This window comes from Salvelinus sp. IW2-2015, linkage group LG4q.1:29 (genome assembly GCF_002910315.2).
Source record: "Salvelinus sp. IW2-2015 linkage group LG4q.1:29, ASM291031v2, whole genome shotgun sequence".
Taxonomy (NCBI): Eukaryota; Metazoa; Chordata; class Actinopteri; order Salmoniformes; family Salmonidae; genus Salvelinus; species Salvelinus sp. IW2-2015.
The window spans coordinates 27525989-27546526 of record NC_036842.1 but is presented as its reverse complement, the minus strand read 5'-3'; the positions used below and the strand labels follow the sequence as shown (position 1 = coordinate 27546526).

The following is a 20538-nucleotide window of genomic DNA, read 5'->3' as shown; positions in this document are numbered from 1 at the left end:
ACAACAACTGCCCGAGTTACACCAGGAACGCACAATCCCTCCGTCACTGCTCAGACTGTCCACAATAGGCTGAGAGAGGCTGGACTGAGGGCTTGTAGRCCTGTTGTAAGGCAGGTCCTCACCAGACATCACCGGCAACAACGTCACCTATAGGCACAAACCCACCGTCGCTGGACCAGACAGGACTGGCAAAAAGTGCTCTTCACTGACGAGTTGCGGTTTTGTCTCACCAGTGGTGATGGTCGGATTCGCGTTTATCGATTTGGAGGTGGAGGGTCCGTCATGGTCTGGGGCGGTGTGTCACAGCATCATCTGACTGAGCTTGTTGTCATTGCAGGCAATCTCAACGCTGTGCGTTACAGGGAAGACATCCTCCTCCCTCATGTGGTACCCTTCCTGCAGGCTCATCTTGACATGACCCTCCAGCATGACAATGCCACCACGCACAAAACGAGCAGTATGGCTGATTTCCTGCCAGACAGGAATGTCTGGCCAGCGAAGAGCCCGGATATCAATCCCATTGAGCACGTCTGGGACCTGTTGGATTGGAGGGTGAGGGCTAGGGCCATACCCCCCCAGAAATGTCCGGGAACTTGCAGGTGCCTTGGTGGAAGAGTGGGGTAACATCTCACCGCAAATCTGGTGTAGTCCATGAGGAGGCGATGCACTGCAGTACTTAAATTAGCTGATGGCCACACCAGATACTGAATGTTACTTTTGATTTTGACCCCCCCGTTGTTCAGGGACACATTATTCCAGTTCTGTTAGTCACGTCTGTGGAACTTGTTCAGTTTATGTCTCAGTTGTTGAATCTTGTTATGTTCATACAAATATTTACACATGTTAAGTTTGCTGAAAATTAACACAGTTGACAGTGAGAGGACATTTCTTTTTTTTGCTGAGTTTACATACACACACACAACTTTTCACACACAGAGCTTTACATAGAACTAACAGGCCAACAGTGTGCCTCGCCCACCTTCCTGTCTCCCTCACCCACTGTGGTCGATGCCAGTAGAGTCAATCAGCCTCACTGGGGCCTCTCCTCTCATTGACGGCTTCCTGTTTAACAATCAATAGGGATGTATCGTGCACACACACACACACACACACACTTTTCGTCTGACACACACACTTTTCGTCTGACACAAACACAGATAACACATCTAGTTGTTACTGTTGCTGAAGGAAAACGTCCAGAAAACAACAAGCCCACTCATCTTTTAGGCAAATGGGTCAGCATTGCTTTTGTGATTCATACAACTCCTCTCTCCTTCCCCAGGCAATCATCAACAGCACCATCACCCCCAACATGACCTTCACCAAGACTTCCCAGAAGTTTGGCCAGTGGGCCGACAGCCGAGCCAACACCGTCTATGGCCTGGGCTTCTCCTCAGAGAACCACCTGCTCAAGGTACACACACACATCGCCAAAGTTGAGCTCACAAACACACCACATACACACACACACAGACTAGTTTAGTCAGTGTTGTCTGTGTCATTGTGGTTCTTTCTCAGTTTGCAGAGAAGTTTGCAGAGTTTAAAGAGGCGGCCCGATTAGCCAAGGAGAAATCCCAGGAGAAGATGGAACTCACCAGCACCCCCTCTCAGGTAGTCCCAACAACACACACCCCTACCTCAGATGGGATAGTTCACCAACACCTACTTACTCACCTTAATTAAAAAGAAACCTGTTTCCTCACATTAAATGTAGCTTTTGGACCGGTATAGACTGCAAAGCACCTGGTGGTTTTGTATAACCCACCACTAACATTTTGTTACCAGAAAACAATGGGAGTGAATGGACCCCAAGTGATTTAGGTATCACAGGAAGTGATTGGAAACACTACCTGCAAAGCACTACTCTTGGATGAGATGTTAAACTAATTCCTAATGGGAGTTTCTGAAGCCAGTACTCTCATGGCAAGACTATAGTGTGTAAACTCTAGTGTCCTTGCTAAACTCCCAACCTGGCCTAACCATCCCCAGCTTTCAATTGGCTCATTCAACCCATCTCTTCTCCCCTGCAACTCTTCCCCAGGTCGCTGCACTAAAAAAGAATGTGCTCTCAGTACCTCACAAAGTACCTCACAAAGTACCTCACAAAGTACCTCCCAGAGTACCTCTCAGAGTACCTGTAAAAAAGAAGGTAAAATGGAATCAAAATCATTGTCATCTGACCCTAGTCTCCGATAACCCTCCTGCTTCGCCCTCTTACCCCAGTCCAGTGTTGAAATCCCCAACTACCCCAGGCTAACACTCCAGCCCTTCAGGTGGTCTCCCCACAATGTTGTCACTGCTGTAGAAAAATGGACCAAACAATGTCCATTATACAGTACAGTGTATATTTACCCTAGAATTGAGGTGTTGAATGGCACTGTTCCACTATTTGGGGAGAACCCTGCCCTCCGTGGATTAACAACTTCTCCCTCTCTCTCCCATCCTAATATCAGATTAACACACAGATGAATTAATCCCTTCTCAGTCTCAGATTAACTCTGATCTCCCAGTGTCAGATATGCTCCCATAAAGCGATGTTTCTTTTTTCAAGTGAGAAAACAACAAGCTCACTTGAAAACACATAGGCCTACTTACTTGAGAGAAACAAAAACTCACTTGAAACATCACTTTCTGTGGAGTGTAACTCATTGTGCAGGTATTCTCTCCACATTACATCAGTATTTTATTTACTCAGCAGCTGAGAACATACAGTTCAACTGTATTTCTGTTCCTTTAACCTTATTGTTTACATCATGCCAGGAGTCGGCCACCGGGGACCTGCAGTCACCTTTGACCCCGGAGAGCATCAACGGCACTGATGACGAGAGGGGCACCACCCCTGAAATGCCGCAGCACCCACCCGAGCCCCGTCCCGAGCCGTCTCAGAACCAACTGCCCTTCTCCCACAGGTAAGAACAAGGCTCTGAAGCCAGGGGCTGGAGTAGGGTGTCAAGCACAAAGATAGTTCACCTCAGTGGGCAAGGCATGGTCGGTCAGTGGGTGAAGGCTGAATAAATGAGCACATTCAGGAAATGGTAAGATAATACCAATTGATACAAAAACTATCTTCCAATTCCTTCCTTTAAAACTTTCGTCTTCCCTTGTACAAGCTGAACATCCACAGTGCTCCACTGTGCTCCCAAGTTCAGTCTGGTATTGGAGGGGTTTAGCTGTTCACTGGGACCTCACAGCAGCAGCACTGCGTGTGCGTGGTCCGCCCGCCCCTGAATGTGTCGAGTCATCCATGTCTTATTCATGTGGTCCCAGAACCCTGGACAGCAGTTAAGCATTATATCAAAACACTGTGTAGCGCTGATTTTAATTATGAATGACTAAATAAATGGAAAATGTATTTCACTCCCCCACCTCTCCGTATTCACCATACATGGTTCCCCTCATGTCCACTCTAGCCTCTGAGGTCAGTAATGCTGATGAACATGAAGTTGAACATGTATTTGTACATTGGTGCTGGAATTGTTCATAGTCTTCTAGTCAAATGACAGCATTGTTATTTTTTGCAATAAACTCAGGAAAACAATGATTGAGTTTATATCAAAGATGGAGTCTTGATCTTGCAGTCTTAAGACCAGTCGTGACCACAAAAAAGCAGTCTTGGTCAGTTGGTCTTGTCATGTGTCTCAATACACTGGGTCTGGGTCTTGGCACCAATGTCTGGGTCATGGTCACTGAAACTCTGCTGAAGTGTCTGTCTGTCTCCAGTTCGTCCAGTATTAACAAGCACTGGGAGGCCGAGCTGGCAGCCCTGAAGGGCAACAATGCCAAGCTGACAGCAGCTCTGCTGGAGTCCACAGCCAACGTCAAACAGTGGAAACAACAACTGGCTGCTTACCAGGAGGAGGCTGAGAGACTACATACACGCGTAAGACTGACTTTATAAAGGGATACTAGAGAGAGACTACATACACGCGTAAGACTGACTTTATAAAGGGATACTAGAGAGAGACTACATACACGTGTAAGACTGACTTTATAAAGGGATACTAGAGAGAGACTACACAAACGGATAAGACTGACTTTATAAAGGGATACTAGAGAGAGACTACATACACTCGTAAGACTGACTTTATAAAGGGATACTAGAGAGAGACTACACAAACGGGTAAGACTGACTGACTTTATAAAGGGATACTAGAGACTACACAAACGGGTAAGACTGACTTTATAAAGGGATACTAGAGAGAGACTACACAAACAGATCAGAATGGTTACACAAAGAACATAAAAATGATATGATTACCAACACTGTGTGTCCTCAGGTGACAGAGCTGGAGTGTGTTAGTGGTCAGACGCCAGTCATCAAATCCCAGAAGACTGAGCTCAACCAGACCATAGAAGAACTGGAGTCAGCATTAAAGGCCAAGGAGGAGGTGTGTGTGTGTGTGTGTGTGTGTGTGTGTGTGTGTGTGTGTGTGTGTGGTTGTGTGTGTGTGTGGTGTGTGTGTGTGTGTGTGTGTGTGTGTGTGTGTGTGTGTGTGTGTAAACTGTATTTGTGAGGGAGAAAACGTACATGTGAGCCCTGTGATTGTATATTTTCCCTCCCTGCAGGAACTAGAGAGGTTGAAAGAGGAAGTGGAGAGTGCCAATGAGTTCCAGATTCAGAAGGAATCGCTCACACAAAAACTACAGGTGAGACTAATGAACAACACTACTGTATTGCACTGCACACCACACTGGGCCTCAGACATCTGTTTTCACTGCAGTGTGTGTTTGTTGGTTTGTGCGTGTTTGTCTTTGTGTTTATAAGTGTGGGTGTGTGTTTTGTCTTTGTGTGTTTGTCTATACAGTGCCTTGCAAAAGTATTCAGACCCTTTGGATTTCTACACATTTTATTGTGTTACAAAGTGGGATTAAAATTATTTTAATTGTCTTTTTTTGTCAGCAATCTACTCAAAATATTATAATGACAATGTCTATGTTTAAGATATATACAAATTTGATTACTTAAATATAGTCATTGCATAAGTATTAAGCCATTTTGATCAGGCAAGTCTAATTTAGTAAAGGAGTAAAAATCTAGTAAGTTACATGGACTCACTCTGTGAAATAATAGGGCTTGAGATGATTTTTGAATGACTACCTCTTCCTCTGTCCCCCATACAACATATGTAAGGTCCCTCAGTCAAGTGTTGAATTGAGGGACCTTACAGTATTGAATTGAGGGACCTGTGTTTGAAAGTCAAACCACCTCAATTGGGTTAAGGTCAGGTGATTGTGGAGGCCAGGTCATCTGATGCAACACTCCATCACTATCCTTCTTGGTCAAATAGCCCTTACACAGCCTGGAGGTGTGGTGGGTTATTGTCCTGTTGAAAACAAATGATAGTCCCACTAAGTGCAAACCAGATGGGATGGCGTATCTCTGCAGAATGCTGTGGTAGCCATGCTGGTGTGCCTTGAATTCTAAATAAATCACGGACAGTGGCACCAGCAAAAACACCACCACACCATCGCACCACCTCCTAAATGCTTCACGGTGGGAACCACACATGCAGAGATCTTCTGTTCACCTACTCTGCGTCTCACAAAGACACTGTGGATGGGACCAAAAATCTCAAATTTGGACTCATCAGACCAAAAGACAGATTTGCACCGGTCTAATGTCCATTGGTTGTGTTTCTTGGCCCAAGCAAGTCTCTTCTTATTGGTGTCCTTTAGTAGTGGTTTCTTTGCAGCAAATCGACCATGAAGGCCTGATTCATGCAGTCTCCTCTGAACAGTTGATGTTGAGATGTGTCTGTTACTTGAACTCTGTGACACATTTATTTGGGCTGCAATCTGAGGTGCAGTTAACTCTAATTAACTTATCCTCTGCAGCAGAGGTAACACTGCCTTTCCTGTGGCGGTCCTCATGAGAGCTAGTTTCATCATAGCGCTTGATGGTTTTTGCGACTGCACTTGAAGAAACATTCAAAGTTCTTGAAATGTCCCACTTTGATTGACCTTCATGTCTTAAAGTAATGATGGACTGTCATTTCTCTTTGCTTATTTGAGCTGTTCTTGCCATAATATGGACTTCGTCTTTTACCAAATAGGGCTATCTAATGTATACCACCCCTACCTAGTCCCAACACAACTGATTGGCTCAAATGAATTAAGAAAGAAAGAAATTCCACTATGTAACTTTTAACAAGGCCCACCTGTTAAGTGAAATGCATTCAAGGTGACTACCTCATGAAGCTGGTTGAGAGAATGCCAAGAGTGCAAAGCTGTCATCAAGGCAAAGGGTGGCTGCTTTGAAGAATCTCAATTATATAATATATTTTGATTTATTTAACTTTTTTTTGGTTACTACATGATTCCATGTGTTATTTCATAGTTTTGATGTCTTCACTATTTTTATACAATGTAGAAAATAGTCAAAATAAAGAAAAATTAGTGAGTAGTACTTGAATGAGTAGGTGTGTTCAAACTTTTGACTGGTACTGGATATCTTTGAATAAAAATGGTGCACTGGGCCTTTAATAGTCCTGTATTAGCGGACTGATATAGCCCTTTGCAGTGCGGGCAAAACATCTGCAGCCCCAAAAATACTTCCGGCAGCTTGATTTAAAAAAATGAAGGATAATAATGTTGTTAGGACAGACACTTTATCCTTGTATCTTAGGATTTCATTGTTTGTTGTTGTACTTTTTGCCATTTATGAATGTTATTCGATGTGTTTCTATGGGCTTTAGAAAATCTATATTTTACCAAGTAATTGATACTTAAAGGGGTCCTACAATTCGAATTGTAGGACCAAATAGCTAAATTATCCATAGTATGACCATTTGAAAACAATTCCATATGTCAGTTTAGGACGGCCCCCTCCCCCAAAGTTTTAGAACGTCTTATCCAGAGCGACATAGTAGTGAGTGGATACATTTGTTATTTGTACTGGTCCCCGTGGGAATCCAACCCACAACCATGACTTTGCAAGCACCATGCTCTCTACCATCTGAGCCACACAGGACCTTTTTAATCACACTTTTTAACACAATAAAATGTGAAGAATCCAAGGGGTATGAATATTTTTTCAAGCCACTGTATGAGTAAGTTTGCTGTGTGCACACATTAACACAACATCCCCCCCCTCTACCCCACCCCCAGGAGACTGAGGCGAGGAACCAGACGTTGGAGACCCAGCTGGGGGAGTTAGAGCTGCGTCTGGAGGGCAGTCAGCTAGAGAGCGAGGCCTTCAGGAAGAGTCTGCGGTCCCTGCTGGAGCTGCTGGACGGGAAGATCTTTGAGCTGACAGAGCTCAGAGACAGCCTAGCCAGACTCATCGAGGACAGCAGCAGCTAGAAGAGACAAGAGATGTGCTACAACAGAGCCCCCAAGTGGAGCACCATCACCACCATAATAACATAGTGACTGGAGAAGGAATTGTAGTCAGTGCACGAGGGCACTGTATGAAAATATTCACACTGTTATTAGTACATACAGTCATTATTCTTCACTCACACTAACATGCACATAATCAAGCATGTGTTGATTATGCCACCTGCTTGAACATAATTGTAAATAGATAGACTTGCTCGCTTGGATTCTCTAGTTTTGGCTAATGTTCACTACATATTGCTGGTACACCTGTATACTATATGAACATACTCACACACTTTATACACACACACTTCAGAGGTCCTGTCGAGGCTTTGTTTGGGCCCTGCCTTCCATCTCTTCTCTCTCCCTGTGGGATGTTCTTTACACATTACAGACTACAAGCTGCTCAAATATCTATTTTCTCTCTGCTTTTTTTTTTGCCAAGTCTGGCTAGCATTCCATAGGAGAGGACGTTGAATATGGTGGGTTATTTTGCTTTGGGTTTTTCTTCCATTACAGACACTATTAACAGAAATAGGAAGCCCTCATTTTCTATATTTATTTGGTGCAAAGTTCAGATGAGTTGCTGGTGGATGTTTGTTTAATCTTTGCTGTTGTCCGTCATGCATTCAGGTCTGTTTTCTAACTATTCTGCATATACCACTTTATTATTCAGTTATTACTACAGTACTATTATTGCTCTGGTTACTATGGAGATATCATTGTCAGCCAAATGGACAGTCCGATTAGATGAGGTCATGGAGATGTAGACAGTTGTACTCACTGGTCCTTACAGCGTTTCACTGGACTCTATGGTCGTTTGCTCCGAGGCTCCATCTAACACTGGGCTAGGACTAAGGGTCAGGTCAGACAGATGACCTCCCAGTGACCTTGTTATTAAATGCTCCTAATGTCCTCCTATCACAACATTTCCATGGAGATTAAAGAAGAATGTGGCATCTTGTCCAAGATTGAGGACCGATCTGGGACAACCTTCTATATACTAAATGAGCAATATAAAGAGAGAGCGTCAAGAGTAAAAATACACATTTCAGTCTCACTTTCAGGTATTTTCCTCCTCTTCTGGGAAATGTAAGGAGAGACAAGGTGGGAACAATGCCAACCCAAGGCCAGAAGCTGGGGTTTGGGTCAGCAGTTACTACAAAAGTCTTTCCTTTCTATAAACTTTTGTATTACAAATACTAATATAACAAATTTATAGTGCACTTGTGAAAATGGAATTGAATGTTTGGGTGAATCCAAAACGATTTTTCTTTATTTTCCCTCCCCTTGTTTCTGTTACAACTTGAAGTGCAGTGATTGATTGGTTCCTATGTTTTCCCTTAATTTATTATTCCAGATATATTATAACCACAGATTGAGAACTTTATGACACACATTTTTCTTTGAACTTAATGATTTTCATGTCTGGTATGTGGGTGTCAAGGTAGATTTTTTCTTCTTTTTTTTTGGTGTAAAAAAAAACGGGCAATATTTTTGAACTATTTTAAAAGGAAATGGATTTACAGAGACCCTTGTGCATAGCAGGTGTGGTTTGCAGAGACATTATTTCCTTTTGCCAAATGTTTTCCTGTACAGAATATGAATTTTGCTGACATTGCCTTTGGTACAAAGATGCATCAATGGTAGCTAACTACGGTACTTTTGTCGGGTTTACTATTGCCAAAAATCTGTGATAATGTATAAAAAATAAAACTATGTATACCTGAAGAACACTATTAAGGGCTTGTTGGTTCTGGTATCTTTGAGAGATTTGAATGTGGTTTCTGGGCTGGTTGGCGTTTTCAATTATGATCTGTACTACAATTTGAAAGGGAATAATGTTTGAGTAATAATTTTAAATGAATATACCACATGCTTAAACAATTGTAATTGAGTTTATAGTAAAATGTTTTAAAAAATTTAACAAATGAAGGGTTGTCATTTTTCACTATCTGAATGTTCCTCCTTGTTTTCTCTAATCTGCACTCACTTCAGTTCCTGTCCTGATGCTTCTTGTATAACATCACATCCACTCACTGCCTAAAAGGGGATTGTTTGGCTGTATTTTTATGAAATACTATTTGTGGTTGACCTCATGTGGATGTGCATGATGTACTAGACCCAACAAAAGGCTGTCTGGTTTGGCCAAAGGCTGAGTTGAGTTCTAATGGCTCTGTGATGCCAAGTCAAAGAACAGGACAGGAAGACATTTTGGTACTTGGTTTTATTTTGAAGGGAAAAAATATAATGGGATATATAAAGCAGTTAGGAATGCAATAACAGTAAAACGAGAGTAAAAGGCAAAAAAAACAAACATTAAAACACATTTACATTTTGTATGGTATTGCTTTATAAATTCTTGTTTTACTCAATAAATACTTAGGATGTTTTTAAGCATGCCAATGTATTTTCAGGATGTACATTTCATTACATTATATATTACATTTCAGTTTAATATAATAATATTGCACTTATCTAGTGACGGACTCATCTTCAAATCAGACCAGGCCAGCCACATGCATAAGGTCATAGGTCAAACTGTAGTGTTAGCTAAAGACAGAAAGAAGAGATGGAAATGAATAATACAAAAGATTTTACAAATCATGTATAAAATATTTAAAGACCCCAAATACAATGAAGAAAACTGACAAAAATGAAAGTGATTTTCCAACAGACAGGTTTGTCCTGTATATGTCTAGAGACCATGAGACAGGACTAGGAAGGGGGCATCTCAATATAACTAAAATGGCTGCCTCTACACTCCTAAACTTCTCTACAGCTGCACTAAAAAAAATCTACAGTGAAAAGCTAATTCCTCAGTCATTCTACTGTGTTGCTGTCACCTACCCACCATTTATAGATCAGTGCAGATGAAGGAGAAGAAGCCACTTCAGACTAGAAACCCAGTCAGAGATATGCGGACGCTGCAGAAAGTCACATGATTGGGTTTTGACCACTTGCCATGAAGACACAGCATGAAGCATGAGCCCCATATGCTCAGCCTACTGACTCACTGTGGTTAGTTACCAGTACCATACCACTGGTGGATTCAGTGAGGTAAACACAGATAGAAATATAATGAATAGAGCTGACAAGATCCCTGTTCTACATGACCGACAATCATATCAGTTCTGCACCATACATTTCTATCTGAGCGTTTTTCAAGACCGGAAAAATACAGTACTACCACCTTTGACCTGGCCAAATGTCAACTTGGACAGCAGTTGTACACACAGTCCTTCAGTTCCAAACAGTACATCATTTTCTCTTCAACATGATTCATTACAGTAAACACAGATTGTTCCTATAGAAATAGTTTAAGTTTTGACAACTCTTAGATACAACAGATAGAAGAATCAGGCGTAGATAAGGTGAAGCGACTCCACGGTAATAGTGGACTCATGAAGAATAATATCAGTGAAAATAAAGTGGTGAAAAAAAGAAAAAGAAACTCCTTTCTAAATGAAAACGACCTTAAAAAGAAGGTAAAAGCACACTTTAAAAACCATCAACAGAAACACATGTCATGATGGAATATGAATATAGAGTATGGAATGAATGACACCTGTCTTTGTAGAACTGGACAGATCAGCTGACTTTAAAGGGCAGTGGTTTTACAGAGAAAAATATCATGACTTCTCGACACCAGGGGTTGCCACGCTCACCCGCAGAGGACTGGACGGTGTGAGTGCAGGCATTTTGTTCCAGCCAAACAATATCACACTTTATTCTATGGGGGGTTGAATTAACATTAAAGGAAACACTCAATCCTGTCAAACGGAAAACAAACTCACCCCAGCAACCTAACCTCTCCAACCTCATAGTTAATTCTATATAAAGGGATCCCAGAACCCTAGCTCTCCAGTCGGTGCACTGACAAGGAGCCTTATTCCCCCGCTTGGTCCAGGAAAAAGAAGGAATCGAGTGAAGGAATTATTTTTACATAGTGACTTTCATTACTAGGTTCTCAAAGTGCTTGACTATATAGAGCGTGAGAAGTCAGCACAACACAGAAAACCAGGAGCAAAGGCTATTGGTCCATTACAAAGACGAGAAGAAATAGTAAGAAATAATTAACATCTCTACTCAGGAAACATCTCTACTCAGCTTTCAGTCTGTCAATGTGGAGCCAGAAATAGTAGATGGTAGTGGCTGAGGTCAAAGGTCAGAGTCCCAGTCGGTGCCGGTGTGTGTATCTTGTATCTAGTTCTCCCAGTCGGTGCAGGGCAGGCCTTCGTCCTCAGACTCAGACTCAGGCGAAGCCTCCTTGATGCGTCTCAGGGCTTCATGGATGGAACGGGTCAGAGCGTCGGCAGAGTGGGGGAACAAGCCCTTGGTGTGCCGCTGCTGTTCCGGCTGCGTCCGCACCTTCTTCAACCGGACACCCTGCCGGATCTGGGCCAGGATGTTGTTGCTCTCGTCATCGTCTGGGTCGGGGGCTAGGACTCTCAGCTCAGCCTTACGCAGGTGGAAGCTGCCTCTCTTCAGGGAGTTCAGGACCTCGTCCATGGGAGAACTCGCTGGAGAGATGGGAGAATGGAACAATGTTAAAAATCTAGTCAAGTTATGATTCTGATATATTCCTTTAAAATCCAGGTAACAGTATGTTGTCATGTCTGACCTCTCCTCCATTGTGAGGAGTCCAGCATGGCTGTCTTCTTCAGTTTCTTTCTGGCTGTCTGCAGCTGACTGCTGTCAAAGAAACGTGGGGAGAAGGGAGCCAGGGGGAGAGGCTCTGAATCCGACCCAGCCTTGGACTGCCGGACTGGGCTAGTGGGGTGAGACCACTCAACTCCCTCACTGGAGAGGTCATCTAAGGAGGGAACGGGTGGGGGAGGAGGAGGGGGAGGAGGTGGAGGGGCAGAGGAGGGGATCGCTGAGAGGGGAGGAAGAGAGGGGGCAGAGAGAGGCTCAGTGGCGCCCCCTAGCGGGGTTAGAGAGACACTCTGGTGACCACAGGCATCAGAGGGAGGAGCAGAGAGCTCAGAGAGGTCAACAGTGTCTGTTTGGACACTGGCAGCCAGGGTCTCAGGCCTCCCCGCGGGGGAGAGGGGAGAGGAGGTTTTCCTCCGAGAGTGGCCGTGGGACATACGCAGTCTGCTGGACTTCAGAGTCACCTGACCAGGGAAACGCTGCAACAGACAAAAAAACAAAAGTTACAACATGCGTCTAAACACAGCGTCAACCTAAGATGTACTCAACATGAGAGGTTTAGACTGTGTTATTCAGAAGTAACTGTGTCCTCTCACCTGTTTGAAGCTGCGTAGTCTGTCCAGAGTTCTCGACCTATCCATACTCATTCTGGCGTTACTCTTCTCCTCCTCTTCCTCTTCCTCCTGCTCCTCCCCTCGCTATGGAGAAACACAGACAGGATGAGGAACTATTCACCATCATTCCCATAACACTGAATCAACTAGAGGCATGGCCGATTAATTAGGGCCGATTTCAAGTTTTCATAACAATCGGTAATCTGCCTTTTTGGACAACGATTATGGACGATTACGTTGCAATCCACGAGGAAACTGCGTGGCAGGCTGACCACCTGTTACGCGAGTGCAGCATCAAAATGACCTGTGGCTGCAAGGAGCCAAGGTAAGTTGCTAGTTAGCATTAAACTAGCTAACTATAAAAAACAATCAATCTTCACATAATCACTAGTTAACCACACATGGTTGATGATATTACTAGGTTAACTAGCTTGTCCTGCATTGCATATAATCAATGCGGTGCCTGTTAATTTATCATCGAATCACAGCCTACTTCAACTTCGCCAAACGGGTGATGATTTAACAAAAGCGCATTCGCGAAAAAAGCACAATCGTTGCACAAATGTACCTAACCATAAACATCAATGCCTTTCTAAAAATCAATGAACAGAAGTATATTTTTTTAAACCTGCATATTTAGTTAAAAGAAATTAATGTTATATATTAACTAGGGAAATTGTGTCACTTCTCTTGCGTTCGGTGCAAGCCGAGTCAGGGTATATGCAGCAGTTTGGGCCGCCTGGCACGTTGCGAACAGTGTGAAGACCATTTCTTCCTAACAAAGGCCGTAATTAATTTGCCAGAATTTTACATAATTATGACATAACATTGAAGGTTGCGCAACGTAACAGCAATATTTAGACTTAGGGTTAGACTTAGGGTTGCCACCCGTTCGATAAAATATGGAACAGTTCCGTATTTCACTGAAAGAATAAACGTTTTGTTTTCGAAATAATAGTTTACGGATTTGACCATATTAAAAATGACCTAAGGATCGTATTTCTGTGTGTTTATTATAATTAAGTCTATGATTTGATATTTGATGGCGCAGTCTGACTGAGCGGTGATAGGCAGCAGCAGGCTCGTAAGCATTTATTCAAACAGCACTTTACTGCGTTTGCCAGCAGCTCTTAGCAATGCATGAAGCACAGCTCTGTTTATGACTTATCAATTTATCAAGCCTATCAACCCCCGAGATTAGGCTGGCAATACTAAAGTGCCTATAAGAACATCCAATAGTCAAAGGTGTATGAAATACAAATGGTATAGAGATAAATAGTCGACGCGTCATAATTCCTTTAATAACTAAAACCTAAAACATCTTAACTGGGAATATTGAAGACTCATGTTAAAAGGAACCACCAGCTTTCATATGTTCTCATGTTCTGAGCAAGGAACTTAAACATTTGCTTTTTTACATGGCACATATTGCACTTTTACTTTCTTCTCCAACACTGTGTTTTTGCATTATTTAAACCAAATTGAACATGTTTCATTATTTATTTGAGACTAAATAGATTTTATTGATGTATTATATTAAGTTATAATAAAAGTGTTCATTCAGTACGTTGTAATTGTCATTATTACAAATATATATATAAAAATCGTCCGATTAATCGTTATTGGCTTTTTTTGGTCCTCCAATAATCGGTATTGGTATCGGCGTTGAAAAATCATAATCGGTCGACCTCTAGAATCAACACAAACACTAATGAAACATATCAGTGTACCTGTTGCAGTGCTTGATGGGTCTGGTCGTCCTTACTACCTTGGCGTTGCTGTATCTTCTGGTTGTGGTTGATGATACAGATCTCCTGGTTACAGATAAACAAGACATATTACAGCCAACACATTACAGGAGGATTGAAAGTATTGGTTTTACTTTTCTACATATTTTTGATTTCGAGGTAGGCTTTCATGGCTTTGATTTGTTAGTAAGTCCAGAGCTAAGCGTGTGATTGGTTGATTATTACCTTTTTGGTTTTAAGGTAGGCCTTCTTGGCGGTGATGCGTCCCCTGCGTGCCTCTAGCTGTCTGGTCTTCTGCTGCAGCTGGCTGAGCTTGTCTCTGAGGGGGGGTAGAGAGGCCGAGGGGTCCTCTACCCTCCGCATGGCATCAGGACTCTCATACGCATCATAGTACACTACCTCGTCCTGCCGCTCTGGGGAGGGAAGGGCGCAGAGAGGTACACTGTTAGATAACCTCACTAGTAGTGTTTCTACAGAGGCTTTGGAGCTGAGCAGTTAGAACAGGTCTAGTGGTTCATTAACATAACAGGTATAGATGTATAGTAGTCTGGGGAGGATGGTGAGTTGGGCGTTGAGCAGCAGTTCCTAGTCTGAATGTTACTTAGAAGTAACAGGTATACAGTGCATAGTATTACCAGTGATCTGTCTGCGGAGGCTGGTGAGCTGGGCGTTGAGCAGCAGTTCCTCACAGCGCAGCACCTCAGCCTGGATGTCATAGAGCTGCAGCTGGAGCTCATAGTACAGCGCCTCCATCTGGTCCAACCGCTGCATGGCATTCTCTCCCTCCTGCAGGCTCTGCATCTGAGACAGACAGACATAGATGGGCAGAAACACAGACAGAGAATCAGAGTATTGTGTACATCAGGGATGGACAACTTTGATGGGAGTGGGGGCCACAAGAAATCTGAACTCATCATGAAGGGCCGCAGTTGCTGGCGGGTCTGCGTACACACATGTGCATTTCAAAATTGCACCTTGGTTATTCTACTATTCTAACTGCAACAGATATTTGAGACCCGACTGAGTTTTTTTTTGTTTTATTGATCTGAGGGCCTTCAGAAGGGGGGCCGCCGCCAGTTGCCCAACCCTGGTGTACCTGATGTGTGGTGAGATATCTTGTGTAAAATGGCTGCCGTGGCATCACCCAGGTAGGTGATACACATTGGTGGTGGATGAGGCATGATTCCCCAATACAATGTGCTTTGAGCATCTTGAAAAATGCTATATAGATTTATCAGTACTTCCCCTCTCAGGCCGTGTTTCCTCTGCTTCAGGCAGATATCCTTGGCCCTCATCAGTTGACTATTTATTACTATAATAACAGTAGTAGTATAGTAATAGTATTAGTTGTAGTACTGTAATATAGGAGTAATACCTCCTCTTTCAGGCTGTGTTTTCTCTGCTCCAGGCAGATCTCCTTGGCCCTCATCAACTGCAGCGTTTCCTTGGAGACGGCGTACTGCAGACGCTCCATGCGGTCCACAGCTGCAGCCCACGTCGACTTGCCAAACTTCCTCTGGTCCACACGCATCCGCTCATACACCGCTGCAACACACACACACCCACAGAACAATTACTGTAAAACTTCAATAGCTTGGGCGTTTATTTGCTTAAACAGAACACAACAGGCACGTATGTGTTATCATTTGCACACCATGTCACATTTATTTTGTCTTAGTATGCCTCTATATATATATTGTTTTTACAAGATATGTCCTTGACAGAATACCCCTCTGTGCATTTTAGTCAGTTCTTACTTTCACCACTAGAGGGCTATCTGCTGATTTCTAGGGGTCTGTACTGCCTAAGCTGGAGACAAAAACAAATGATTTACATGTTTGGGAATAGTTATAGACTTTGTAGTCAGTGTGGAGCCAGTGGATAGTTGGGTTATGGTTAGTTTGGGGATTCTGGGAGAGCAGTTTAAAGCCTGGAGATTATGGTCTGACTGAGGGGGTGATCTGCCATCTGGATAATTCATGTCTCTGGAGTTTGTCTGTACAGAGTTTGTGTGTGTTTATGTGTTTCTCTGTGTGTTTCTCTATAGGCGTGTTCACACTGCACCTTAGCCTGGGGCTAAGGGAGATTTTAGCCCAGGGATAAGGGAGTGTTCACACTAGAGGTCGACCGATTATGATTTTTCAACGCCGATACCGATACCAATTATTGGGGGCCCAAAAAAAGACGATCCCGATTAACTTCTTATGGCTGGAGGGGCAGTATTGAGTAGCTTGGATGAAAGGTGCACAGAGGTGCACAGAGGTGCCCAGAGTAAACGGCCTGCTCCTCAGTCATAGTTGCTAATATATGCATATTATTATTAGTATTGGATAGAAAACACTCTGAAGTTTATAAAACTGTTTGAATTATGTCTTTGAGTATAATAGAAAAAAACACTTCCTGCAAAAAACACTTCCTGTTTGGATTTTTGAGGCTGGGGCTGGTAGATTTTCAACCAAGCTCCCATTGAAATTACAGCGAGATATGGATGAGTTTTCACTTCCTACGGCTTCCACTAGATGTCAACAGTCAATAGAACTTTGTCTGATGACTCTACTGTGAAGGGGGGCCAAAGGAGACTGGAATGAGTAACCACTGCCATGAGGTGACCATGCATTCACCACGCGCGTTCACGTGAGAGGCAGCTCTGTTCCATTTGAAGTCAATGTAATTCTCCGGTTGGAACGTTATTCAAGATGTATGTTAACAACATCCTAAAGATTTATTCAATACATCGTTTGACATGTTTCTACTGACTGTTACGGAACTTTTGGACATTTCGTCACGTTTTAGTGAACGCGCTTTGTGACTTTGGAATTGTTTACCAAACGCGATAACCAAAGTAGCTAATTGGACATAAATAACGGACATTATCAAACAAATCAAGCATTTATTGTGGACCTGTGATTCCTGGGAGTGCATTCTGATGAAGATCATCAAAGGTAAGGAAACATTTATCATGTATTTCTGGTTTCTGTTGACTCCAACATGGCGGCTAATTTGACTCTTGTTCTGAGCTCCGTCTCAGATTATTGCATGGTTTGCTTTTTCCGTAAAGTTTTTTTGAAATCTGACACAGCGGTTGCATTAAGGAGAGGTATATCTATAATTCCATGTGTATAACTTGTATTATCATCTACATTTATGATGAGTATTTCTGTTGAAACGATGTGGCTATGCACTATCACTGGATTGTTTTTGGAAATAGTGAATTGTACGCGCTAATGTAACCTCAGAATTTTAAATATAAATATGAACTTTATCAAACAAAACATGCATGTATTGTGTAACATGCAGTCCTATGAGTGTCATCTGATGAAGATCATCAAAGGTTAGTGATTAATTTTAGCTATATTTCTGCTTTTTGTGACTGCTATCTTTCACTGGAAAAATGGCTGTGTTTATTGTGGTTTGGTGTGACTAACATAATCGTTTGTAGTGCTTTCGCTGAAAAGCCTATTTGAAATCGGACACTTTGGTGGGATTAACAACAAGATTACTTTAAAATGGTATAAGACACATTTATGTCTGAGGAATTTTAATTATGAGATTTCTGTGTTTTTGAATTTGACGCCCTGCACTTTCACTGGCTGTTGTCATATCATCCCGTTACCGGGATTGCAGCCATAAGAAGTTAATCGGCTGATTTTTTTAAATGTATTTGTAATATGACAATTACAATAATACTGAAATGAAACTTATTTTAACTTAATATAATACATCCATAAAATCAATTTAGCCTCAAATAAATAATGAAACATGTTCAATTTGGTTTAAATATGCAAAAACAAAGTTGTTGTAGAAGAAAGTAAAAGTGCAATATGTGCATGTAAAAAAGCTAACGTTTAAGTTCTTGCTCGAAATGAGACATATGAAAGCTGGTGGTTCCTTTTAACATGAGTCTTCATATTCCAAGTAAGAAGTTTTAGGTTGTAGTTTATTATAGGCTATTTCTCTCTATCCCATTTGTATTTCATTAACCTTTGACTATTGGATGTTCTTATAGCCACTTTAGTATTGCCAGTGTAACAGTATAGCTTCCGTCCCTCTCCTCGCTCCTACGGGGCTCGAACAGGAACACATCGACAACAGCCACCTCGAGCGGCGTTACCATGCAAAGCAAGGGGAACAACCACTCCAAGTCTCAGAGCGAGTGACGTTTGAAACGCTATTAGCGCATACCCCGCTAACTAGCTAGCATTTCACATGGTTACACAGCCTAATCTCGGGAGTTTATAGGCTTGAAGTCATAAACAGCGCAATGCTTGAAGCACAACGAAAGAGCTGCTGGCAAAACGCACGAAAGTGCTGTTTGAATAAATGCTTACGAGCCCTGTGCTGCCTAACACGCTTCAGTCAGCTGCTCTATCAAATCATAGACTTAGTTATAACATAATAAACACAGAAATACGAGCCTTAGGTATTAATATGGTCGAATCGGAAACTATCATCTCGAAAACAAGAAGTTTATTCTTTCAGTGAAATACGGAACCGTTCCGTATTTTATCTAACGGGTGGCATCCATAAGTCTAAATATTCCTGTTACAGTGCACAACCTTCAATTTTATGTAATAATTACGTAAAGTTCTGGCAAATTATGCGGCCAAACTGTTGCATATACACTGACTCTGCGTGCAATGAATGCAAGAGAAGTGACACAATTTCACCTGGTTAATATTGCTGCTAACCTGGATTTTTTTAGCTAAATATAAAAGGTTTAAAAAATATATACTTCTGTGTATTGATTTTAAGAAAGGCATTGATGTTTATGGTTAGGTACACGTTGGAGCAACGATAACGCACCGCATCGATTATATGCAACGCAGGCAAGCTAGATAAACTAGTAATAATCAACCATGTGTAGTTAACTAGTGATTATGATTGATTGAGTGATTGTTTTTTATAAGATAAGTTTAATGCTAGCTAGCAACTTACTTGCTTACTGCATTCGCGTAACAGGCAGGCTCCTCGTGGAGTGCAATGTAATCAGGTGGTTAGAGCGTTGGACTAGTTAACTGTAAGGTTGCAAGATTGAATCCCCCGAGCTGACAAGGTAAAAATCTGTCATTCTGCCCCTGAACGAGGCAGTTAACCCACCGTTCCTAGGCCGTCATTGAAAATAAGAATGTGTTCTTAACTGACTTGCCTAGTTAAATAAAGATTAAATAAAGGTGTAAAAAATAAAAATAAAAAAATCTGCCAAATCGGTGTCCAAAAATACCGATTTCCGATTGTTATGAAAACTTGAAATCGGCCCTAATTATTCGATCGACCTCTAGTTCACACTTGCACATTCTAAAGGGGGCTAGCACCAACCTTAGCCCAGAACTAGCTGGTCCTGCTCCGGAGCAGGGTTAGTACCGACTTTTCGGGGTTAGTCCCAGAAACACAGTGCCAAAAAAGCATGTGTGAAACTGTGTCAAGAACAACACCTAGAATGATCACTGTCCAATCACAAAAGCGACACTCAATTTACATATGCTTGTGAGGCCTGTAATGCGTTCTGAAGGTTATTTTGATAAGTAAATTCATACTATTTAATCCTGAGGACAAAAACCAAAATACTTTAAATCAGTGAAAAAACAATGGTTGCTATGCCTAACAAAAATGGTTGCTATGCAGGCTGGCTAAGGTCTTCTCACTTAGCCAACTAAAGCTACAAACTCTACAGCTGGAAGGGCAGCAAACAATCCATTTTCCTCTGTTTTCATAGCTTTTCTATTGACATTTAATTGCATATATACATGATAATAATATTGTTGCATGATTTCGCCTGGATCAGAAAAGTTGACGTCTCGTTCATTCACTGCAATCTCTGTACAGGAGCGAGATAGAATTTCAAAAGTGAAACATTGTTTCCGATGTCAGACAGGCAGACAGCAAAGTTTATACAAAGCATCACTGTTGGAAATCAAATGCTAGAAGCAACAGGAAATATTGTGTTAATAAATTGCTTATAATATTGGTTGTGCGTCAGAGATGTTGGTCGCATGTTGTGTTTGTCAGTTAGCCCAGGGCTTGGGTATACAAGTGTGAATCCTTAGCCAGGGCTAAAGTTTAGCCCAGTGTTAACAAATACTTATGTGAACACAGGCTACGCTAACCCAGGCCAGTCTAGCCTGGAGCTAAGATATCCCGGGGCGAAGAACAACGCCAGTGTGAAAAGGCCTTATATATGTGTGTGTGTGTGTGTGTGTGTG

At 42.2% G+C, this 20538-nt stretch overlaps 2 protein-coding genes across 3 annotated transcripts in view; one reads left to right on the top strand and one right to left on the bottom strand.

The window, feature by feature from the left end:
* The window catches only part of LOC111961765 (homer protein homolog 1), a 25733-nt gene extending 16674 nt beyond the window's left edge, over positions 1-9059 (top strand). Inside the window, exons 3-9 of the mRNA XM_023984285.3 lie at positions 1283-1414; positions 1519-1611; positions 2761-2909; positions 3721-3880; positions 4278-4388; positions 4567-4647; positions 7108-9059. Coding sequence (XP_023840053.1) covers positions 1283-1414; positions 1519-1611; positions 2761-2909; positions 3721-3880; positions 4278-4388; positions 4567-4647; positions 7108-7302 — 921 coding nt within the window. The 3' untranslated portion in view covers positions 7303-9059. The remainder of the gene's footprint in view (positions 1-1282; positions 1415-1518; positions 1612-2760; positions 2910-3720; positions 3881-4277; positions 4389-4566; positions 4648-7107) is intronic.
* Positions 9060-9528: 469 nt separating this feature from the next.
* jmy (junction mediating and regulatory protein, p53 cofactor) overlaps positions 9529-20538 on the bottom strand; it is an 81079-nt gene continuing 70069 nt past the window's right edge. For both annotated transcript variants that reach the window (XM_023984284.1, XM_070442742.1), the window contains exons 4-10: positions 15714-15883; positions 14974-15139; positions 14564-14751; positions 14321-14404; positions 12573-12674; positions 11945-12455; positions 9529-11843 (exon numbers count right to left, since the gene is read on the bottom strand). In XM_023984284.1, coding sequence (XP_023840052.1) covers positions 11527-11843; positions 11945-12455; positions 12573-12674; positions 14321-14404; positions 14564-14751; positions 14974-15139; positions 15714-15883 — 1538 coding nt within the window. In that variant the 3' untranslated portion in view covers positions 9529-11526. The remainder of the gene's footprint in view (positions 11844-11944; positions 12456-12572; positions 12675-14320; positions 14405-14563; positions 14752-14973; positions 15140-15713; positions 15884-20538) is intronic.